Genomic DNA, 25,890 nt, shown 5'->3' with positions numbered 1-25,890 from the left:
AACAAAACCTTGAATCAAAATGAGAACTGTAAAGAAGACCACTTGACCAAAGACCACTTTAGCAAAACTTTGAGCTTGAACAAACAGGCAAATAAAACTGGCCATCTTATACAGGAGGCTTTCATCAGAAGCCAAAAGTGAATGTTTACTGACTAATGAGAAACTTCTTGCATTCTGTTATATAATTACTGGATGAGGAAGTGCACACTGCCCAACGTGAATGCTCAGACAACAGCCCTTATTAATGTTTCATACAAAGTCCTGAGAACAGAGCACGAGTTCATTTGCCAAATGCCTCGTTGCCACTTTTCTATGCTTGGTGAGATTTGCCTCCTTTTCCCACTCTTCATAGTAATACAGTGAATCTGGCGAGTAATTGTTTCTAACAAATTAACTGTCTCCTGTAATTGCTATCAAACATTTCATTATGTGTTTTAAATTAAACCAAAAGTCTGAGTCATAGGAAATCTATGCTGGGTGGTTTTTTAGGGATCTATTCAACAAGGTTCAACATAGCTTCCCAGGATTCAGAATACCAGGAGATAGTGATGCGCAATTTGGGAAGATTCCTTAAAAAGACTGACAGAACCTCTCAATTTTTCTTTGGCCATATTCAAGGATTTTTAGAAATTGAATGGGCATTTTCAGTATCGAATCTAGAAACTAATGTCCTGACACAAGATTGTTAGGAATTAGAGAAATAAAACAAATCACTTATAAAACACGCACTTATGCCCGGAAATCTACATTTTAGATATATCTTCATAGACTTGGTAGATTGTTTCTTGAAATAGGGAATCTATTCTGTGGTTTTAATGACTCTTACTGCCCTTTTAGGTGAAAAAGCAGAACCTGGTGGATTGAGAAGTTGGAAGGGGCATTGGATTTATTTAGACTGTGGCCCTGGCAGTGCCTTTTAATGAATTCCTGGTCACTAGCCCTTGTTTCTTGACAATTTCTCTAGAAGCCTCATAGGATGTTTTGGCACCTTGAATGCAGTGGTCTACTTAATAATAACAGCTATAATAGATTTAATCAACACGTCCCTTCTGGTGCCCAAAGGAATATGCATTCCTTTACACATACCATCTCTCATTTGTACAACAATTCTACATAATGGTTATAACTCCCCTACTTTCCCATAAGGAAATTGAAGCTCAACAAGTTATATCTCAGGTGTTTTCAGATTATAGAATAAAAGGAAATGGGGATAAACAGGCTGGCATTTTGGAAGATTACTTTTCGTGTCCCATGTGGCTTCTCAAAGTGGATCCCTACAGATTCCCAGCGGAAGAAGTGGAAATCCTCGAGGACAGGTGTGGGAGAGCTCTGGCCTAACCCAGTAGGTCTCTTCTTGTCAGTGGTTCATGAGAAGGGAGCCCATCTGTTCAGTTGGAGTTGAGCTGAGGGTGGGAGAGCAAAAGAGAAAGAGGTTAGCAGCAATCAGAGGAGAATTTGGCTCAAATTTCACAACATCTTTGGGAACCTGTGATGACCTACACCTGTAGGAAGAAGTGGACCCTTTCAGGGGCTATAAATCCCAGTGGGATGGGCAGGCCTAAGTAAGCCCACCCTCGGGAGGGTGGCACATCAAACAGTGAATGGGCACATTAACAGTAACAGTACTGACCCTCTCTGTGACTTTCTTGCCACGCTGGGGTATTTGATCTCCTGCAGGAAAGTCCCATTCTCTCCCTTATTATTCATGATTAATTTTCTGGATTGGGATTCAGCAAGCACCTAGCCCTCAGTGGTCTCACAAAGCTTACAGATATTTAGGCAAAGAAGACACGGGAGAGTAATTAAAAGAAATGAAAAGGAGAGAGCCGAAGAAAATGAAAGAGAAGACATGAGAATTGATGGAGGATGAGTGAACGAAATGGGGACACGGAGGCTGCAAATTTCAGCCTCAGCATACCTCAACCTAGTCGCTGGAAATGATTACTTCACTTAGAATTAGGAATATTAGAGATCTGATTTTTTTAAAGAGCTTGTTTTATATAGGTGAGAAACTGTGGCTCAGAGATAATTCTCTCTCGTCTCATGATACTTAATGGCAAGCTCAGGACTAGATGCCTGTCTCTGGCTTCTTGTTTGTTATTATTTCCAACACACATTGTGCTGAGTCTCATGGGAGGTGCTTATAACATGGACAACCATGGGTGGTGGGTGGAGAGTGCTGCAGTTTAGAGGAAGCACCGTGGTAGAGGTGGGATTTGAGCCTGAGAGGTCATGGATGGGGAGGGCCTGGGAAGGGAGAGGGATAAAGATGTGACAGAGTGACATGGGGGTAGGAATGGGTTGAGGAGCTGAAGATGACTGACATCAGATTTGGGTTGAGAAAATAATAAAAGCCAAAATTGGAAAGGTAAGTTTGGACCGGTAGGGCAAGTTCTTGAATGGACACAGAAGAGCCCAGCGGGGCAGTGGTTCTCCCTAGCTCACCTTCCCTGGCTGCAGCCTGGGGTTCTGCTGTCCATTGGCCAAAAGCCTACCTGGTCCCTTCTTTCTGACTGATGGACTGTTACAGAATCATCACTGGCAGTCTCTGCCTGTGGCATTTCTTCGGCACATGGTGTGTGTACTGTAGCCCTGAAATTCTGCCTTCTGGGTCTGTAAGTCAGGCTTTTAATTTTCCCTCGGGCTTTTAAAAAAATTCCACAGGTGTATATTATTCCAGTTTCTTAGGTCTTTAATGTTCCATACGTTTTGTCATCATAACTGAAAATTATATAGGACAATCACTGCTACCTCATTGACAAATCCTCCCTCATTACCCTGAGAACATCCTTGAAAGAATAAGGTGAGAAAAACAAAAATGTGTATTTAAAAACTATCTAGAGACACACAAAAGATCATGAGTGGTACAAGACTGTACGGCCTAGGATTTCTGTTGTCTATGGGATTTAAGTGTTGAAAATGTGCTTAACACGCATTATCTCATTCAGTTATTCACAGAACTTATGGGAGACAGACATTACAATTGTTACCATTTTCCAGATCAGGTACAGAGAGTCCACGTACCTTATTAGGAGACCAGTCCTGGTTGACATGTCAAAGAGACTATAAATGTGTGTTCCCCCAACACATCGTCAACAAGGCAATTACAAGTAGTTCATTTGTCACTATCAGAATTGGTTCTGTAACAATTCCTTTGACATTAAAATGAGTAATTTTTGGCCAAAAGTTTATGATCCACAAAGCAGATGTGTTTTAAGAAGCCCATGTTGTGATAGGAAGAGAGGCAATGTAATCTATAGTTTAAGAACATGGGCTCAAACCTGAGTCCTGGCTCTGTCACCCCTCCTACCATTTACATTACTAGCTGTGTGTTTCTGGGCGAAATAAACCACCTCTCTGAGTCTGGGTCTCCTCATCCACACAGCACTGCCATTGTAAGCTTGTTTGGGGGATTAAATGAGGTACTTAGCCAGAGACTGGCACACTGCAAGTGCTAAGTTTGTTTGCTGGAAGTCAACCTCCACTTCTAACACTTTTAGGCAGCTCTGGGGCTGCTCACTGCCAACTCACTTCCCTCTGAAGTGGCGCCCTAATAATCTGGGAAAACAGACAGTCTTTGACAAGATGATCCACACTGTTGGGTTAATGTTCTCCCGGAAAACACAGCTGCATCTTTGCACAGGTCCTTTGATTATGATGATTTATTCCCAAGAAATCAGAATGGGACCAGAAATTGCAGACATTTCAGATCATTTAGGAAATTTCAAGGAGTTATAATATCCCAGAAACTATTCTTGTTCATGAATTCTACCTCAGCTGCTCAGATGCTCATTGGCCCAAGTCTCGCTCACTCGGCCTATAGTGGCATATGGGCTCCTGGCATTTTGCTCGCACAAACTCAACTGTATTCTGAGATTGTTCCCTGAATTCAACTTGTCTCTTCAATAAACATATACATTCCTTACTAACAAAGAAACTAAATCATCTGCTTCTTTCAGGGGACATGATTTCAGATCTTACGTCGCGTGTGAACGAATTAATTTTTTATGTGAATGAAATGGTGCTAGTAATTATGAGCCAGTATTTTTGCCCACCTGTGAAGAAAGGAGGCGACCACTGCTGGTCAATTTTCTATTTTTCCACATGTCAGCGTCATTGCCCAAGTTGAAACTGTCCATGACTACAGTTGGTCAGGGGCTGTGTGCAGGTTATCTAGGTCCCCAGCAGATTCCCTGTCTTCATTAATATTTGTCATTGTGAATGGATAGGCCCTGATGGTGGTGACACAGTGCTTAGGTTAGGGAGGGTGTGAGAGGTCATTTGATGGTCACCAGTGCCCCCTTTTCAGCACATTTGAGGAAAGTGTGGACAGCAGGATTGACACTTGACACAAAGTCCGGTCCCCATTCTGCGTTAGGATTCACTCTTCTTATCAGGCAGTTACCTGAGCTAAAGACACGTGTTGCTCATCGACTGTTTACAGGGTGATTGGGCCAGAAACTAAGCCTATAATGATGAGTACCGCTCTTCAGGAGCTCGGTGTTGTCAGATAATAAATGACAAAGCTAATGATGATCTGTTTACTGTGTGCCAGGCAGTGTGCTACACAAAGTAACTCGTTCAGTATCGCCCCAATATTTGCTGATGCCAAAAGGATTTTCTTTCAGTTCTTTATGTTATTTCCCTTCTGTTTGTTTTTTAACACCTGTTAATGGTAGCATGGCGTTGCTTTTTTGAGTTGGCAATATTAAGAACAGATCCATTCCTATAGAATTTGAAGTGGTTCACAAAAAAATACAACAGATAATTGAGCAACTCTGGATAAAGTGAGAAAATGGGGTAAGATTAGTAAAGCAGTATGGCCCCCGTGCTTTACCTTCTAGTTGTCAAGAGAGAGAAAGAAAAAGGAAATAAACATTCGCAAGATTAAAGACAAAAACAAACCAAGAGAAACACAAGCTTTCAGGGAACCGAACTCTTCTCTCACACTGTACCAGATATAGCAGACAAACTCTTTAACCATGTTCCTACTATAGTGAATGTCACAGGACTGATAATTCTACCACCTTCAATGTAGGCAATGACATAACACCAAAGCAGAATTTATTAAAAGTGATTTTGGGGGGCTTTGATCTAATGACAGAATTTCAAAATGATATAAGAAATCAAAAAGACTACAAGTCCTCTGAGCAATTTTCTATGCCTGTGATTCTCTTAATTGGGCTTTTGTTATCTAGTGTTACATAATAGAAAATTACAAATCCATGATTTCAGCTCAGGTCTGGCTAGTTCTAAAATCTATGTTTGTTATGCTAAACTGTTATTCCCTATCCCCACCCCAAAGCTTTCAGTATGGACCACTGTATAATAAGTCAGCCATTCTCTCTCCTTTTTGTGAGAACAAAATATAATGATAATTTAAAATATTCTTCACTGAGTGATTGGAGGTAATATCTTAAGCCTCCTTCTGGAATGTTTTAAAGGATATTCCTTGTTGCCACTCCTATCATTTTCCTAAAGATTTTTTTTTTTTTTTTTGTGATTTTTGGCCGGGGCTGGGTTTGAACCCACCACCTCTGGCATATGGGACCAGCGCCCTACTCCTTGAGCCACAGGTGCTGCCCCCTAAAGATTTTTAACTTATGAAATCACCCTCAGCTGATCAATCCTTAACTAAAAAAAAAAAAGAACTAACGAACAAAATAGGTGTTCTCTTTGAGCTTCACAGCTGGGTGTAACCAAGGAAGCACCCACCCTTTTAGCCTCCAGCCATTCAGGTGTAGGGTGGTAGGGAGCCCCTGGGCCTGGCTCAGATTCTGTAAAGGAGAAGGGGTAAGGCGGATGGGACGGAGTCTTGTTGTTGGGGAGGGGAGATTGCTGGAGCTCATGTTAGAAGCAGAAGGAATGAGAGGAGGAAGGAAAGCACGGGGATGAAAGGCCTGTTCCAAGTGTGAACAGACCACAGGGTCCTCAAGAGCAGGAAGCAGCACAAGCCAAAAAGCTCATGGAACAGCTCTTATCTAAACAGAGGTGGCCCCTGACGCTGGGTCCCCTCCACCATTGTCCAGGGAGCTGACCCAAAGCCTACAATCCCTGAAACTCTTCTCCCTCCCTCTTCTCTATGGAGACAAGAAATAATTTTCAGTACAAGCTCCGAGGCGTCAGGTCTCTCACCGCACAAGACAGTCACTCCTCCAGAATCCCCTCGGCCTGACCTCGTGACCACCCCGATGGCCCGGGCCCTTTTCCTGGAGCAAAAGCAGCAGGAACCATTCTGTCTAAACACTCTTTCCAACTCTGTGCCTTTTCTGCCAGCATCCTCTCCCCGATATTGTTGTATTTGTTTTAAGAGAATGTGAGAGGAGGGGAAAAGATAGTGTTTGCAGATTTCTCTTAATCTGATGGCTCCGAAGCCCTGTCGCTAATGTTTTGACAGGACACCCGCGGAAGCAGAAGAGTGTTTACATCAGGCGCTCAGTAGGCTGATGCCCATGATGGGGAGCCAGCCCAGCCGGCCATGCCCTCTGGCAGGGTTCCAGGTGGTCTTTGCTTCTTCCAATTTTTTTTTAAAAGGCATTTCATAGTCTCAATTTGCTCATTATTATTCCTCTGCCCTTTTGTTGCCTAACTTGAAATGATTCAATATTCTTTACAAACAGATCCTAATCACAGTCAGCACGTGCAGTAAAATCCCATTAAACAGATAAGCAGAGCTCCCACATGTCCTCAGATTTCACCCTCCAGAAAGGAAAAAAGAGAGAGTGGGAGGTTGTTCTCCATCTCGGGACTTTGAAGAACTTTCCAGAGCCTCTTTAATCATACATTTAATATAGACATTCATTCCTAGGCTGTTTCTTAGGCTCAAACAGGCAGCCGTTGTTTGTTGGGTTATCCATCTCACCAGTGCCCTCCTGCCTGCTCCAGAGGCACTCTCTAAAATACCAGAGTTCCCAGGGGAACAGGCTAGCTCCATTCCTAAGCATGCCCACTGCTCATGCAGAAAAAAGCCAGGAAGAGAAAAAAATTGTCATAAAAACTAGATTGTTTTAAGGTTTTGTTAATGGTAAAAAAAAAAAAAAATTTTTTTTTTTTTTGAGACAGTGTTACTATGTCACCCTCAGTAGAGTGCTGTGGTGTCACAGCTCACAGCAACCTCAAACTCTTGGGCTTAAATGATTCTCTTGCCTCAGTCTCCCAAGTAGCTGGGACTAAAGGCGCCCGCCACAATGCCCAGCTATTTTTTTTGTTGTAGTTGTCGTTGTTGTTTGGCAGGCCCCAGACTGGGTTTAAACCCGTCAGCCCCAGTGTATGTGGCTGGTGCCCTAGCTGCTGAGCTACCAGGTGCCAAGCCATTAATAGTAAAATTTATCAGCCAAGAGAAAGCAAAGAGTTCCTATAATTTCAGCATTGAAGTATTTTTATTGGCCAAAACTAGAATTTATGCAAAAAATGTAATTGGAAAGTATTCCTCTGCCCCTCTGCCTACCCCCCTCAACCAAAAGTTCAGGTGCATCTTTCTCCCTCTTGAAAACGAAAATTTAATTTTTCTTGGTGTCTGACTTTGTGACAATATGAATTTGGAGCCCACCGCCACTCTCAGATTTTTCCTCTAACTCTGAGCCAAGTTTCCCCCTTCACCAAGGTAGCAAAGATTAGGGAGGTTCTTTGGGAATAGAAGTCACTCCTTGTGATGGACCAAGCCCTGGTCCAGATGAGCTAGGAAAGAGTAGGAAGGTCTGGATTCTAATTCCAGCTCTAGTCCTTTCCCTGTGAACCTGAGCAAGTCAGGTAAGCGAGTCGTTTGATCTTCCTGAGTCTCAGTCTCCTTGTTGGGAAAAGGATTTGTGACATGGGAATCATAGTATCTGCTTCACTGGGTGACTATGATTAGTTGAGGCAAAATGTGCATCTCTTCTAGTCCAAGCCTTAGTAGCTCAGTAAGAACAAGTTTCTAAAAGCCAAACATTAGGAATAGATTCTGAAAGAAAAATCAGTTTAATAACATTTACCATAGAGCAAAAGGGCATACTACAGAAAAATATAAAATAAAAATTCTTCATGTGTAGACTCAGGTTGTAGAGTAGACCTTGTAGAATTGGAATGGTTATTAAACTTGCAGGAAATCATTCATGAAATGAGATTTTTATACTGGATAACTACGGGAACAGGCATTAAACAGATGGGCAATTTCTAGAAAGGCTAAATGAAGGGTTGAACCATCCCACCTAATTCTCCAGAGAATCTATCATTTTCTCACATGAGAGAGCCACTTCAGAGAAAACTCAAATACATGGCTAAAGCTCACTCAGCTGGACTCTTTCCTCTGATTCCTTCTGATATTCTATCCTCTAAAGAAAAGAACGTACTGGCTCTAACGTTTAGATGGGAGGAGGGGAAAGGAAAACAGGAGGAATGAAGAAGATCTCAAAATCAGAATTATTAAAAAAAAATAGTAATTAAGAAAAAGCACATGTGAAACAAAAGGGCACCTGTGAGTGCACAACACATGTGTTTCTTGAGTGTTGGACTTGTGGGGGTAAATGGAAACCAAGCCGAGTTCAGGAATTACAGGGTGACCCAGTGAGCTAAGATGTCAACTGTAATTGTAGATTGGGTGTTTGATATATATTGATTATGTAAGAGATGTTTACCAAATTTTGGAAAGAAGCTGACGTGTCATATGAAAAGTTTTAAAAAGATATTAAATTTCCAATGTAGCAATGGTGTTTGTGTAGTGAATTTTAAGAAGCCTTTTCTTCTTAGATAGAAAGACCCCAGGAGTAACCCAGGTATAATAATTTCTTGTCGTACGATGGTGGTACATGGATATTAGATTACATATAATGTAAGAGTTTAATGCACAGATTCTGAAATGAGCCAGGACTGAATGCCAGCTCAGTCAGCAGTCAGTATCGCCACAGTTGTAGATCTGACCCCCAGGTTGGGTCGTGTTGGTCTGTGGCCTCATATTGCCTTCATCTGTCTTTGGCCACGGAGGAGCCAACTGATTATGAGTGTGGCCAGAACAGTGCAAATCGTTATCACTACAAGAAAACCATCCCAAAGCCTGTAGGTCAGTAGTGCCATCCACACACGTGGAGCGTGGCAGTTTCCCATCATGTCGAGAGGAGATGACCAGTAACTTCCACCAGATGGGACAGCTCCACAGATGGCTCCCACTCGGAGTTAGAGAGAGTGGCATGGCACTCTCCTTATGTTGGAAACACAATTGGCTGCTTTCTTTCAATTTATTTATATCAGTCTCTAGTCAGAAACTAAGTCATTTCAACTCCAGAGCAATCGACAGAGTTTTATACCCCAGAATTTTGTTTCTCCTTTCACTGGTTATAAATACCTCCATGCTATTGTACTTGGCGTGCTGTATGCAAATGGACGCAGGGGTCCTAAAGCTCATTAGGAAGGGGACAGAGGCTTGGAGCAGAGAGAGGACAGCACCGAGCTAAAGCTGATAACAGTGGCCTTGTCCAGAATAGTGCATGGGAGCTTTCTTATCTCGCCTGGGCAGGAGGTGTTGTGGACTTCCTGTGCGAAATCAGGAGCGAACGCTGCTTTCCTCTTGTTGTTCGGCTTCCTCCCCCCTCAAGACGGTTCCCAGCACAGTCATTATCTTTGCATCTTCAAACATGGCACAATCTACTTCCTTAAGAGCTTGATGTATTCTTAAGGCTTAGGCACATTCCCCTCCCCCCATATCTTATTTCAAGTGCTGTTATAGTAAAGCTCCTAAATGACATTCTATTTTTATGGTTCCAATTACAAAGAGGGAAAAATAACAGCCCCCAAATTAGAAAATAGCCACAGAATCTGTCCTGTTCATTTGGAGGACCTGGCAGTACGTCTGGCCTATAGTTTCCATGCTGGGGCTCACGCAGTTAGTAACCGCCCTTAGAGTCATGGGTGGGGAGTGGGGCACTGGGGTTCATGGGGGTGTCGAGGTCAACAGCCCCAAGTGAACTCAGCAGCCCAGATTTCCCTCGGGAAACACCTCAACTTGGATTGCTCTAATGTATTTCTTCCCATTTCCTGAAGGCCAAGTATATGAAATTAAGATCTTTGACTAAGGCTTCTCTTATCTTTTCACGTTGAGGACTTTAGCTATTTGATGTTCCAATCCCAAGTAGCCAAACACATGCCTAATCTAGGCACACTCATGTGTACACGTATGTATTACCTATATTCATACCTATACTTAGTGTGTGAAAGAAAGTCAAATAGAAGTTTAAGGTACGTACGTTATTATCTAGAAAATGGAGAATACTGACAATGAAAAATTATGCAAAATGACTTCTATATAATGATTTTAAAACTTCATTGTTAAAATATTTCCTATAGGCTCAGAGCCTGTGGCTCAAGCGGCTAGGACGCCAGCCACATACACCTGAGCTGGCAGGTTTGAATCTAGCCTTGGCCCGCCAAACAACAATGACAGCTGCAACCAAAAAATAGCCGGGCATTGTGGTGGGCGACTGTAGTCCCAGCTACTTGGGAGGCGGAGGCAGGAGAATCACTTGAGCCCAGGAGTTGGAGGTTGCTGTGCGCTGTGATGCCACGGTACTCTACCCAGGGTGACAGCTTGAGACTCTGTCTCAAAAAATATATATATTTCTTATAAAGAAGAAAGTGTATAATTTGTTCTTTGGTTCAGTTATTTCTACTAATCAGTAAGGGATAAAATGTTCATGTCTTAAAAGTCACCTTTTATTGATTCTTTTATTTAAAAAAATCTTACAACCAACCTAACTGTAAAAACAGATACTTTAAAAAACATTTGAGGTAATCTGACATATGGGTAGAATCTGGGTAGAAATACCACCATGGAATTATTACTAATTCTGTTAGGTATAAAAGAAGCACACTGTGGTTATATTAGAAAATGTGCATAGTTTTAAGAAATATTTAAGTATGTCTGCAAATTGTTTTAAAATACTTCACAAAAGAAAAAAGTAAGAAAAAATGAGGGATAGACGAAGTAGATGTGGCAAAATCTTGATAATTGTGAAATCTGCGTAATGGGTATATGGGGATTTATCCACCGCACGCTCTACTTGTCAGTATGTTTGAAAATAACAATCAGGCGTGGTGGCTCACGCCTGTAATCCTAGCACTCTGGGAGGCCAAGGCAGGTGGCTTGCTTGAGCTCAGGAGTTCAAGACCACCCTGAGCAAAAGTCAGACTCTGCCTCTATTAAAAATAGAAAAAAACTAGCTGGGTGTTGTAGCAGGTGCCTGTAATTCCACCTATTTGGGAAGCTGAGACAGGAGGATTGCTTGAGTTTGAGTTTGCTGTGAGCTGTGCTGATCCCACGGCACTCTACTTAGGGCAGCAGAGTGAGACTCTGTCTAAAAAAACAACAACAATGACAACTAAAACACTTAAATGAAAACTCTTAGTAGAAACAACATATCAGATACCTGGTGCCTGATATGTACAAATGTTTATGGACTGCCAATGACATGCTAGTCCCTTGCTTAGCGATGTCCTTCTGTAGCTTTTGGCCCAGTGGCATTAAGTCAACACTCAAAGTGGGTGGGTGCCCTGCAGTCGGCCATTACAGGGCATGGCGAAGAGCCTAACCCAGCAGACTTGAAAGTTTAACGTTCTGGACTTCTTTTCTTGGCTCAAGGACCAGAAAGAAATAACACCAGAACATCTTCGGACCACAGTCCCTTTTATTTTACCTTTCTTTCACACTTACTTTTTCCTGTCGCTCTCTTCTCCCGTAAGTCATTCCGCTCTTGCCTACTTGACGTCAACCACTCATTCTTTCTAGAAGTTAAGCTTTAAAATTCCTCTTGCTTCGAAAATCTCCAGAATCTTCTGAGATTCCGTATACAAATTAGAGACTAACAAGCTTTCTGCTCACCCAAATTTCTAGTCCAGAAGGTAGGAATGCAAAATGATTCAGTGTTTCAAATGAAAAGAAGGAGAGTGTGATTTTATGGAGATAAACAACAGCAAAATGCCTGTTTTATAAGTAAACACGCAAGGCCCGACATGTTAAAGAGTTTGCCATGATATCCCAAAATGTAAACAGAAATAGGCTGAATTTTAATAACTGCTTCATGCTGTTTGTTTCCACATGGACTTAATTAGCCCTGGGAAAAATTAGCAGTGCAATTGAGTATTCTGATTAAAACCTAGCCTTCTATAAATGTGAAATGATGTCATTTCCTGAAGGTTTCCATTCATTAACATAATTTCATTTATTTTCCTGTGTTTGCCTGTTACTTTACTAGAAACTAATTAAAATCTAGATATTTAACTTTCTAATTTATGCATTTTATCCATGAATATGGGGGGGAAACTAAGGCAAAGAAGATTCACATGAACTTTCTGACTTTGTTATCTGGGGACTTATCCACGATGGTTTTTATTTCACCTGTCACCCTTGTTGACTTTTCTTGTTTTTTGTAGGTATGACTTTTGTTCCAACAATGAAGAGCCCTTTATCCTGGGTCCTGGCAGCAACATAGGAAACAGAATTGAGAGCATCACTCAGCGCATGGCAATAATAGAAGGAAAGAATAAGGTATTGTTTGTAAAAAATGAGTGCTGGGATATTTATTCTAAAAATACACTCTCAGCTCCCAATTCCAGGTTTATTGGAACCAGAATTAATTCACATTTTCAAACAAAAATTCAGAGAGAAGAAAGGCAATATCTGAGTTATGTCTTCATAGAGATATACCCTGACACTACTCAAGCTGCTGTATTCTCCAACCAAGCTCCAGTGCTAAGCTCATGAGCACTTGTTCCTAATGGAAGAGGTGGAGCTGTCCTCTTGGTCTACCTCGGGGCTTCTCAATCCTGGCTGCATATTAGAATACTCTACCAAGTATTATTGCATCTAAATCTCTGGGTTGGAGCCCCAGGCTCATAAAATCTTCCCAGGTGATTCTAGCAAGTAACCAAGACAGAATCACTGATATACGAGGTATGACAATTAAGTTCATGAACTTTTTCTAAGAAAAGTACTGCATACCTCATTGCTAAATATCGCTATAGTCACCAGTTGGCCAAAGGGAATACTTTGAAGGTGACCTTAGTGATGTTCAGCAAAGAGGTGTGTAGCACTTTTTCTAGAACAAGTTCGTGAACTTAATTGTCTGACTTCGTGCATTAAGTGAGATCTCAGTAAGGAAAGCTCAAACAAGACTTAAGGCTAAAATTGAATGGTTCCATTTCACAAGATAGCATGTTTTTCCTTCAGTGTTTCTTCACAAGGGCAAAACTTAAGTTGGGATATGTAAATACATACACTCTATCAAGATTCCTGACCTAATCAGTGTACCATTAATTTCTATGCCTCTAACCCCCACTGAGCCTTGACAGTAGCTAACAAGCCTGTGAATCCCATACGTCCCAGTGTGTCTTAGACCTAGAGACTTTTTCCTGTAGAATTAGTAAAACATACACTTGAAAATGTGCTGTTGTCCAGCACAGGGAGAGTGATTCTTTAAAAAAGAAAAAAAATACCAGGAGGCGCCTGTGGCTCAAAGGAGTAGGGCGCCGGCCCCATATGCTGAAGGTGGCAGGTTCAAACCCAGCCCCAGCCAAAAAAAAGAAAAAGATACCAAATTACCCTTTGCTGAAATTTCTATTTACACATGCATATCTTGATTTGGAGTAGAGACTATCAAATCAGTGCCCATGTTTGCTTGGAGTGTGGTTATGCTTATATTATCTATTTATTCAGCTGCAGTCTTTGCATTTTGAAGATGACAAGGTAGATGTCATCATCCTTCATGTAGGGTTCAACAATAACAGCAAATACCATCTGTCTTTTTCATTATGTAAAAATTTTTTGACATATACTAATGTCAGCCTCATTCCTTGTCAGGCCAGAATGGTTATCTCCATTTTAAAGATAAGAAAACTGAGGTGGTAAGATGATTAAATCAAAAGTCACATAGCTTAAAAATGTAAATGAGAAACTCAAACCAAAGTCTTCCTTCCTATTCAAGCCTAATCAACCAAGCCAACTAAGCCAATACAGAAATTAGCTAATATGGCTTATATGGTAACATCAACAGTCACTTGTCTAACACACATGAGCAGTAGCTTTAAACATCTCATCCTGTATAGCTGTTGATGAGACAGCAGTTTAATGAAATATTTAGAAAAGAGGACAGTCTATGAACTTGAAAGTTTAAAGTGGGTGGCACTACATATTTTTCTTTTGTTATTGTTGGGGATTCATTGAGGGTATAATAAGCCAGGTTACACTGATTGCATTGGTTAGGTAAAGTCCCTCTTGCAATCATGTCTTGCCCCCAGAAGGTGTGGCACACACCAAGACCCCACCCCCTCCCTTCTTCCCTCTCTCTGCTTTTCCTCCCCCCCATAACCTTAATTGTGATTAATTGTCCTCATATCAAAATTGAGTACATATTTCTAAAAAGGAAATTGCCTCAGTTTATTATCAGTAGACAGCTAGTTAGTTGTCAGAAGTGCTAGAAAAGTTTCAAGATGCCGTTGGTGCGTCAATTCTTTTTGCCTTTTCCTGACTCTGTCTGGCGGAGGTACTGTTCACCGCTGGGTCTTCAAACAAGAATTTATGAGAATAATTTCAGCAGTAACTTCTAGTTCTATTTTGGCATTCTGTCTACAGAAATATACAGTAGGAAATAAAATGGAAAATGAGAAAGCTGGGCGAGGTTTGTGACTAGCCTGAACTGTGAAGTAGCTGTCTGACTCTCTGTGTCGTATCTGTCACAAACAGATGGAGGAGAGTGAAGGGCTGAGGATAAAGGAACTTACCGGATTTTCTCCATGCCAGCTTGAAACACATTTGTTGTCTTGTAATTTTAGAGTCATGCAGAAGACTTTAAACCTAGACCTTTGTACACAGCTGGTATTCGCGCCCCCTTGCCAGCAGGATCCCCAGGGTCAAGTTCTGGAACTTTCTAACTAGTGGTACAACCACGTGCAAATTAGTGTACCTCTCTCAACCTGAGTTTTCTCCTCACAAAATAAAACAAAACAAAAAACAGAGCTAATGATATTTGCCCTACCTAGCTTATTGTTACAAAGATGAAATGAAAAAAAAAAAAACAAACAAAAAAGGAAAACACAAGAAAACCTATACAAATGTCACTTTCCCTAACCTGGCTGTGATCCTATGCAATGAAGCCTTCTTTAAATAATTGTTTGCACTAAAACAACTCTTAATATTCTTGCTAAACAAAGTTATATTGGGTGGATGGCCTACTAACAGCTATAATTATAGTTAGACTTAAAGTAAATTGTGGATTTCATGTTCTGAATTTAGAAGAATTTACTAATTTCACTTTCAGCATTCACTAATATATCTTTTTGTATATGTGGAAAAATGTTACTTTCGTATAATGGTGATAAATGGATGTTTTGCTATTTTAGAATTATATGCCGCACTCTGGGAGGCTAAGGCAGGTGGATTGCTTGAGCTCAGGAGTTTGAGACCAGCCTGAGCAAGAGTGAGACCCCATCTCTACTAAAAATAGAAAAACCAGCCAGGCATTGTGCAGGTGCCTATAGTCCCAGCTACTCAGGAGGCTGAGGCAGGAGGATCACTTGAGCCCAGAAGTTTGAGGTTGTTGTGAACTATGACACCAGGGCAACAGAGTGAGATTCTGTCCCAAAAAACAAACAAACAACAACAAAAAACTGTTCTTATGTTCAATATACTTTTAGAAAGTAAGTGAAAGTCCGGATTTAGACTGGGGTGATCCCTTTCTCCACTGCCACATCCTTAGCCTGTCCAGTGACGCTACTCTCCAGATCGGCAGGGCAGCACTCACATGCTGGAGCACCAGCTGGAGTTTTTAAAATTTTGTTTTGTTTTATTTTTTTGTTTAACTCAAGGAAGAGTATGGAGGACAATAAAATTCAATTTCCTTACTGGTAAGTTTTGGCCCAGATTTGTGAAAAGTGAGTCATCAACTGGAGTTGCTAATAACACATGTAGGGTTTTCATATTGTTCGAATGGGGCTGCCAGACTGTTGGGTTTGTAGATGTGAAGTAGGAAGTAGAAGGAGCCCTGTGTTAGAGAAAACATACAGGAAATACGTGTCACGGCATTAGCCCTGTAGGGCTGGAGAATGGTGACAATTTTAACGTTTTAGTAACGTTTCCATTGACCTCATTTTGACTGCACATTGAGAAGAGTGGGTACTGCATGAGACAAACCCATGATGAAAGCAATAATACTCATCACAGAATTACAGCTTGTGTGTCAGTCCCCCTCCACCCTACAACTTTTTCTGATTCTCACATTCTGTTTTCCCATTTACACATGTACTTTTATTTCTCCCTGAAACACTTAAAAGGAAGTTATATTAGAAACATTCCAAGATTAAAATCATTGTTCCACATAATAGATTTTTGAAAAACTAGTGCTGGAAATTAAGTTGAATGACTTGTCATCATCCCATTCTACTCCCAAACGACATGATAGTAATGAGGAAGGAAGGGAGCAAAAAGGAAGGAAGGGAGTATGAAGAAACTCCAAACTTACAGTATTTATTTATTATATATTTTTATTTTTACTTTATTAATTTTTTTTTTTTTGAGCCAGAGTCTCAAGCTGTTGCCCTGGGTAACAGGGCGTCTTGTGAGCCATGGCGTCACAGCTCACAACAACCTCCAACTCCCGGGCTTAAGCAATTCTCTTGCCTCAGCCTTCCAAGTAGCTGGGACTACAGGCGTTCACCACCACGCCCAGCTATTTTTTGGTTGTAGTTGTAATTGTTGTTCGGCAGGCCAGGCTGGATTCAAACCTGCCAGCTCTGTTGTATGTGGCTGGCGCCCTAGCTGCTTGAGCTACAGGCATCATGCCCAAACTTACAGTATTTAATGATAGTTTTGTGAGCATTCCTGGGTCATGAAAGGTGCTCAGAGATTGGACTCGAAGAATCTGTTTCTCATATCTAAATCTGCAAGGTCTGGGTAGGCCAAGTGAAAGCATCCCCAAAGTGGAAGCACCCCAAAAGTAAAAGTAGTAAAGGGGAGTAAAAAACTAATCAGACCTTTAAGAAAGTGTGTAGAATTACTCTGGACTAGAAACTTCACTGAAAGACTGCTTATCCCAAACAATTAAACTAACAACAGAATTGAATTTTTTTTTTTTTTTGAGACAGACTCTCACTTTGTCATCCTCAGTTAAGTGCAGTGGTGTCACAGCTCGCAGCAACCTCAAACTCGTGGGCTCAAAGCCATTCCCTTGCCTCAGGCTCCCTACCAGCTGGGGCAACAGTGCCTCCCGTAATGTCTGGCTATTTTTTATAGACAGCTCTTGCTCTTACTCAAGCTGGTCTCGAACTCAGACTCTTGCTCAGGCAATCCAACCCCTCCATTGATGTGCTTGTCTTATATAACCAGGCCCTGTGAACTTCAAGTAGATGTGAATGAATTGTTACCTCTTCTGATTTTATTTTGGCACATTTGTTTTTTTTCCTCATCCTCAGTTCTCTCTAATTTGTTTTCAATTGTGAAAAATGAAAAGTAATTATGGAACTAATACAAGCACTTATCCTTGAGAATTTCTTTTGGTATGCCTTATTAAATAAATGATTATAATTTCAATCATACATTACAACTGTAATTCTTGGCACTTTCTCTTTTAAAAATTCAGTGGATATATGGTACTCCAGTTGTTATTGATATTTTTAATTTTTCTCCTTAAAACCATAGTATTTGGTTATGAGAACTGGGGAACAGAGTTGTCCCTTTAACTCAGAAGATGAACACACTGAAACTTACTGCCCTAGAAGAAGTTATTTCCTAGTCCAGCCAAATACACTAACTTACAACTCACACTTGAGCTTTCTCTGACCCTATAATGATTAAAGTTTAATCATCAAATATCTTTTAGTTTTTGTGAAAATAAATTATAATTTCTTATTTAAAAATAAATCCTCTGAAGAAGAAAAGTACTCTAGAAATGAGATCATTTTTAATAATGTTGATCACAGGATATAAGCTCTACTTTAAAAAAAAAATTTCTTCTTTGATTATAAACTTTTCACTCACTGGCATTTTTGAACTACGTAACATTTACCAGTTGAAAAACAACTTGCAGCTTATGTAAAACACTGTCAAAGGGCGGCACCTGTGGCTCAAGGAGTGGGGCGCTGGTCCCATATGCCGGAGGTGGCAGGTTCAAACCCAGCCCTGGCCAAAAAACCACAAAAAAAAAAAAAAAAGCACTGTCAAAAAAGGAAACTAGCTGGGGCTTTGGTGTGTGTCGCACTTTATGGGGGCAAGACATGATTGCAAGAGGGACATTGCCTAACAATTGCAATCAGTGTAACCTGGCTTATTGTACCCTCAATGAATCCCCAACAATAAAAAAATAATAATAATAATAATAATAAAAAGGAAACTAGCATTTCTGTACATAAGGCATTTAGCTTGTGTGACCCATCTCTGTTGATGAAAGGAGGCATTCTCAAGGAAAAAAAACAATTCAAAGAGTAGGCAAAACTTTACCAATAGACCTGTAATACTCAATTTAAAGAGTTTTATGATGACAAGCAATTTGGCTCCAACTGTTATTAAGAGCAGTCACACACACCCAGCCTAAGTTCTGCCTAGGCCGATCTGTGCTGCTGTGTGTCTTTGGGTGAATCATTTAACCTCTATAAACCTTAGTTTCATTCTCTGCAAGATAGGGTAATACACACTTCTCACAGGGTTATTATATGCAGGATTAAATGAGATCATGCTGGTACGTAGCAAAGGTACCCAGAAACAAAGACATAATATAAATTCCCATCAGCATCATTTTCTACTTCTATTTTAATAGAAGTTTTGAAGAGGTGAGTTCTGGGGCAGGCTTGACTGTGGGTAATATAATGAAGAACTGACTCTCTAAAGGTCTCAGTGGGTAATGTGTGTGTTTCATGCAGGCAACAGAAGAAAGAGTCCAAGTCCTTTCTGTCACCATCATTTATCATGTAGCCTGCATACACTTCACTCCTGGGTACCTAAATTTTATTGTCTAATTGTACAAAAATTTTGCCTTATCTTACTATTTGTGAGAGACCTGAAAAATGGCTACAGCCATTCCCAAATTACCCACCTGGGTCCTAACTATGGCAAATATGTACATCTGAATTGACTTTCCCTTGTCATGAAACTCAGTTCTTGTTTTCAGTTGCTATGAATTCAGTGAAATCTAAATCATTTTCATAAAAATCCAAACATGACTTAGAGATGCAGGTAATTGCTGCCTATAATTTCAAATATTCTCAAGCCAACAATAGGTTGGCACTTACTAAATCTGAGAATCTATTTGTGTTTCTACTTAGGCCCGTTAGGATAATACTGGAGAAGTAACTCCTTTTTTTTTTTTTTTTGTAGAGACAGAGTCTCACTTTATCGCCCTTGGTAGAGTGCCGTGGCATCATACAGCTCACAGCAACCTCCAACTCCTGGGCTGAAGCGATTCTCTTGCCTCAGCCTCCCGAGTAGCTGGGACTACAGGCGCCCGCCACAACGCCCAGCTATTTTTTGGTTTTTGCAGTTCAGCCGGGGCCGGGTTTGAACACGCCACCCTCGGTATATGGGGCCGGCGCCCTACCGACTGAGCCACGGTGGCGCCCGAGAAGTAACTTCTTAAGATAAACGGCGCTAGGCCAGTCGAGATGGTTCACACCTGTAATCCTAGCACTCTGGGAGGCTGAGGCAGGTAGATCACTTGAGCTCAGGAGTTCAAGACCAGCCTGAGCAAAAGCCAGACCCTGTCTCTACTAAAAACAGAAAAACTGGTTGGGCATACCCGTGCACTCCGAACTTCTGTAGGAGTTAGTACAGCTACTTGGGAGGCTGAGGTAGGAGCATTGCTTGAGTCCAAGAGTTTGAGGTTGCTGTCAGCTATGATGCCATTGCACTCTACCCAGGGTGCCAGGATGAGACTTTGTCTCATGAAAGAGGAAAGAAATAAGGGGAGGGAGGGAGGGACAGAGAGAGAGAGAGAAAGAAAAAAGAAGAGAGAAAGAAAATAAGGAAGGAAGGAAGAGAGAGAGAGAGAGAGAAAAAAACAATGCTTGAGCAAGCGTGGGAAGGCTTCATGTGAGCCCCTTATTTATGACCTGTTGCAAACTGCTCTGAAGCACCTGAGCCCAAGCTTCCTAAGACAACATCAGGGAGTCAGTCTCATTTCAAATCTTCTGCCCTTCCAGCTGCCACCAGCTAATAGTCCTTTATGTTGCCACTTAATAGCTTCTCTTCTATTTCCATTTTCTTTCATGACTCTTACATGGTGGGTGCAATAATTAAAAGGAAATGGCCATCCAGAATTTTATTTCTCACCTCTTATAAAGATTAATAACCAAAATAAGGAAAGAGATACCTGAGCTCTCTTTTCATAGTCTTCCTCATGGGTTATTTGCCTTCATATAAGTGTTACCTAGCAAAGGGAGAATAATTTATATTTGATTTGCAAGTAGGGGAATTCTCTATCACTGTAAAGGTGATTTAGTGTGGGGATTGTGTCATATTCATCTCTTTCTCCCTTACAACATCTGGGTAATGCCTTGATAATCACTCAGTAAATTTCTGCTAAATCGAATGAAAAATGCCAAATATTGCAGATACTTCCATTATCGATAATTCCATAGAGAATATGTGGGATGTCATTAAGCACAGCCTTCCAACAAACAAGACAAAGCATTGTGTAATACTCACAATACACTGTGAAAATTCCTGAGAATTTAGAGCAGTGAATTTACTGACTAAAACTATATGAGATAAGAGAACACAAGTAAAGTGCCTAACACAATGTTACTCAGAAACTCAGAAAATGTTAAGATTCTTCTTAATGGCCGTACTATTTGTAGAGTCCACCATCTTGGAAATTCGCTGACACATTTCAGCCAATACACTATTTTAGCCTATAAGCCACCTGAGCATTATAGTTCAGCTAGGACACCCCATTAGTCTGGAAGCATAAACATAGCCTCTACAATTTCAAAGCCCATAACTACTTATTCATGCCCTAGATAACATGCTGTAAAGATTTACAAGCAACTGGATCAACTTTATTTTTTGTAATTTTAGGTATGAAAAACTAGCTTCATTTTTTTCATGTAGAGTATGCATTACATTTTATGCAAGATCGGGTTAAGTTTAAGAATGCTTCATACTTAGCACTTGGGGAGGCCGAGGCAAGAGGATCACTTGAGCCCAGAAGTCTGAAGTTGCAGGGAGCTATGATGATGCCACTGCACTGTAGGCGAAGCAACAGAGACAGTTTTTGTCTCAAAAAAAACAAAAGAAAAAAGAACACTCAACAGTTTGTTTCATATTGCTAATTTTTTTCTTTAAAAGAAGACAATGGGGGCCGGCGCCTGTGGCTCAAAGAAGTAAGATGCCGGCCGCATATACCAGAGGTGGTGTGTTCAAACATGGACCAGGCACTCATAGCATTCTTGAAGGCAGAGTGGTAGAGTGCTTGAGCTCAGGAGTTCAGACCACCACAGCAAGACCCCCTGTCTACTAAAAATAAAAAAAACCAGTCAGGTTTGGTGGCAGTGTTTGTAATCCCAGCTACTTAGGAGACTGAGGACTGCTTGAGCCTAGGAGTTTGAGGTTGCTGTGAGGTGTGACACCTTAGTACTCTACCTAGGGTGACAGAGTGAAACGCTGTCTCAAAGAAAAAAAAAAAGATGATGATGCAAATCTTTTAGCTGCCTACTTTTTTGTTTCATTACTTTATTTAACTACTTTTCAGACATCACAGTTTGAAAAGTGCTTTCAAGCTCATGCAAACTGGACTACTAGTTTCTTTGGCACTAAGTTGTCAAATAGCAGCACTAAAATCTAGTGAAACACTATTGTGTTAATTCATAACTTACGTCTTCATCTTCTGATTAGGAATTGACAGAATTGGAAAATTAAGTAATCTACAAACACACACATGGTCTCCTTCAGGACCATTGAAGGCTACATGCCACATTATTTGAACTCATTAAAAAAATGGTTCACCCAAACTTTCTCTTCTGTCCTCACTCACTTAACATGCCTGTTAAGGAACCAAACAGCAGAGAAGACCTCCTCTTACCAACTGGCGTCCATGCTCTCAGGTCACCCAAACAAAAGGGAAGGGCTCAGCCTCACCTGTTCCTCTCATTGACGTGAAACTGACCACCACGTAGGGCAGGACGTGCAGTCCCACATCTCAGCTTCAGGTCTATAATTGTTACACCAGCAGCACGAGATAAATAAGACTGAAACCCTCATATGAGTCGGATGTCATAGGCTCCGGTCTCCTGAGGACCTGCTTTCCTGTTATTTTTCCATTCTTGCTGGGGCTCAGCAAGTGGAGAGCTTTCTGGTAACCACCACCCATGCAATACTGTCCATGCTGAATGAATGGAATAGCTGAATCATTTCAACCCTCCGAAGTAGCTTAGGGATGTTCAAATCCGTCTTTGACTTATTGCTTAGCTAAAGCTTCCTTTTCTTTTGCAGACGGCTAGCACCTTGGTTGTGGCTGACTCCAGAATTTCTGGAATCTACAGTTGCATGGCTTCCAATAAAGTAGGGACTGTGGGAAGAAACATAAGCTTTTATATCACAGGTAAGCCACACATCCTATACCCAGGGTGACCTCAGTCTCCCTTCAATCTTGTTTGCTTTTCTTACACTTATAGCTTGAGTGATTTAAAAAACAAAAAACATTCCATAGAATTGTCAAACTGTGAGTACTTTCATCCTTTGGTCTCAGGAATAGAATTCTACATCATTGCCCTTCTGAAAGTGTTATTTCCCTGAATTCTCTTTTGGAGTTATTTGTGTATGCCTTTCTCCCAGACTGGATTGTGAATTTGGGATCTCGTGTGCTCATTTTTTAACTCCCTTCAGTCCTAGCAGAGGGTCTGGCATCCACCAGTTGTTCAATAATAATAGGAGAAGCCAATTATAATTCATAGGATGACATGGTATTTTGTTAAACTAAGAAGCTAATTTTCTCACAATTTAGGTAATATGGACTTTTTTGGGGAATGAGGCTCCCCTCTAGAAATCTCAGAGTGAGCTTTGTTAACAGAAATAAATGGACTATTTTTTGTATAGCATTTAAGAAATTTCAGCCTTAAATATGATGGTCTCTGTGAATCTTAAAACCTCCAAGGTACACAAATGGCACTCCATGGGTACAGGAAGGAAGTAAGTAGCTTAAAGTATAAAAACAATTGCCTGGCTCCACACTCCCCAATTTATGAGGAAACCGGGGCAATCTGCCAACTCTGGAAACCACATTGCACGGGGCAGGCTGCAGAAATTGCCAAGAGATCTCCAGAAAGAAATAGGCAGGTCCAATTCTAGAAGACATGTAGGTTGTCAGATGACAGGAGCCTCAGGCAAGTTAGCTAAGCCCTAGAAAAGCTGTGCCATGGGGTATATCCTTGAGTAGATTCTCACATAATGTCAGAGCTGGAAGAAACTCTAGGCATTAAACTCTAGATATAATGCCCACATTTTCCAGATGAGGAAATGGGATTTGGAGAGGTTAAGACGTAACAGCAGAACCTCTCGGTCAGTCTTGTCTCCCTCTCATGTTTGAAAAGTAGAAGGGAAATCATCTTGTGTCCCTTCCAAGCAGGAAAAGGCCTTTATTTAGAGGAGTCGGAGATTTCACAGATTGGTTCTCTAATAAATCTCAGATGATTTGGACTAATTAAATAAAAAGTTTGCATTGTTCTTTATATTTGGTTGGAAGCAAGTTCTCATCTGAGTCTACAGTCACTGTATGCCTGATTTAGAATACAAAAGACAGAGCAATTCCTGCTGTGTTCTGAACATTTGAGTCTGTAACAGTGTAAGGGGCACTATTACACAGTACAGTCCACCTCTGTACTGACCACTGGAAGGGACTTCAGTGAAGCCTTGTCTTTCTAGGAAGATAGTTCTAACACCCAGAATACAAAGAAGAAATGATGAATTACACATATCCCAGGATGAAAATATGCACAGAAGCAACTCTCTAAAGCCATCAATGTTTGACAGAGATGTAATATAAGCCACATATGTAATTTAACCACATTTTTAAAAAGAAAAGTTCATTGTATTTAACCCAATATATCTAAAATATAATAATTTCAACATGTACTCAATGTTTTAAAAAGTAGAACACCATTGCTTCAGTTTTTAAATTTAAATAAAATAAAATAAATGAAGAAACTTCAGTTTCTCGGTCACACTAGCCACGTTTCAAGTGCTGAGAAGGCACACATGGCTCATGGGACATGCAGTTCTAAGGAAGGAAGCAGGATTTGAGGGAGTAGGGCTGGCGGGGAAAGGGGTGTAATCTGGACAAGTAATGAAAGCTTGCCCCAACATTTTCAGAGCCAAGGCAAGAGTGCCAGTGGAGGCCCACAAACCACAAATCTAACTACTGACAAGTTCTAAATCAAGTAAACAAGCTGTTTATATACATTTCCGCCTCCTATGGACAAATATACTTTCATGATGACTTGAAAGGCTGGGATAAATTTAGAACTCTGGGAAAACTCAGAGTTCCCCAGCAGTCTGCAGTCACACCTGGCAATGGAGAAGCCTGGCTCACCCGTCTCCTCTGGCCACCCTTCACTCTGACACACCTATGAAGGGCCGAGCACCCACGTGTGTGGTCCCCCCTGTCCCACACATCCAAACTCTGTCCATACCCCTCACAAATTCTTTCCCATGGCCACTTCGGGAGGGACCTAGAAGTGTAGACACCAAAGCAGTCTGATCTCAGGAAGCCGGACTGAGCCGACCTGGAAGCAGGCTTCAGATCATTTTTGTAGTGAATTTTGGAATCTCAGGGACCCCCCAAGCAAGATGTAGGAGTAGAGTGACACAGGCTCTGGAGACGTGTCCACTTGGCCTCACAGACCCTTCACACTGTAGGAAACCATCTGAACAGAACAGAGCCATCTGGAGGCCCAGGCCGGGGACCCTGCCTGCCTGGGTCTGGGGGCCGTGCTAGAAGAGGATGTGCTAAGAGCGGACGGGAGTGTCATGCTCGAGGCCTTATTGTTCAGAGTTCCCAGGAAAAGTTAACTGATGGCCTGTCATTAATCACAGCACTGACCGCTGGGCTGTCCCACTGAAGTTTTCACTGCTGCACTGCATTCTATGCATGGTATTATTGCTGAAAGGGCCCCGCTGACTAAGTCGATGGCCTGTTGGATTCAGGCAGAAATTCCCTGCCACCTCTCATTACATTATTCAATTTATAATTACTGAGGGTTTGAAATTTGTTGTAGAACTCTAGGCTTATCCATAGAAAAGAACAATGATAATTCACTCCAAACATAGCTGCTTGAAGCTACCATGGTTTTCTTTTAAAATTTCAAGAGCTTTAATCTTAAAACTGAACCAACCAAGCCCTCATTGCCTGGAATATACTTTTTCTGAATTCTTTTCTACTTCTGAAAAGTTCTACATTTGATTAGTGAGACTAGATTAACTTGCTTACATTTATTATTTATTTTTAACTAATTATTTTGTTCTTCTTCCTCAAATCTTTGTTAATGAGATTTATTCTCACAAGAGATGAGACTAAATACTTTTAGGAATGATGTGCCTTACACATCTGTTCTCTGAAAATATGAATGTCTGTACGTCCAGTGTTTCTACTTGACTCAATGGGGGCAATGCTTTCAAAGGTACCTGCCTAAAATCTGAATGCTCGAAAGAACCGTATTTGGATCTTTATTGAATCTCATTTCAATCATGTTGTCTCTTCCTTAAACATACAGTCATTTACAGTTGCCTTCCAAATTGATGAAAACTGGTTAACTTGAAACGTTGGCACTCATTTACATGTACATAAGCATCTCTTTGAAACAAATAGATCTTCCTAGTAATTACCTACTTTCTTTTTAGAGAATGTCATTTCTATTCTTTAGTGGGAGTAAAGCCTTCTTTGTTTCCACCTG

The 25,890-nt window shown here is 41.0% G+C and overlaps 1 protein-coding gene across 1 annotated transcript in view; it reads left to right on the top strand.

Annotated features, from left to right (window-relative positions):
• The window catches only part of FLT1 (fms related receptor tyrosine kinase 1), a 187,719-nt gene that overhangs the window by 70,257 nt on the left and 91,572 nt on the right, over nucleotides 1-25,890 (top strand). The window contains exons 11-12 of the mRNA XM_053563427.1: nucleotides 12,397-12,511; nucleotides 22,436-22,544. Of these exons, the coding sequence (XP_053419402.1) occupies nucleotides 12,397-12,511; nucleotides 22,436-22,544 (224 nt within the window). The remainder of the gene's footprint in view (nucleotides 1-12,396; nucleotides 12,512-22,435; nucleotides 22,545-25,890) is intronic.

The sequence above is a fragment of the Nycticebus coucang genome, chromosome 15, assembly GCF_027406575.1.
Source record: "Nycticebus coucang isolate mNycCou1 chromosome 15, mNycCou1.pri, whole genome shotgun sequence".
NCBI classification, from domain to species: domain Eukaryota; kingdom Metazoa; phylum Chordata; class Mammalia; order Primates; family Lorisidae; genus Nycticebus; species Nycticebus coucang.
Note: the sequence above shows the minus strand (reverse complement) of the source record. Positions and strands in the feature narration are given on the sequence as shown.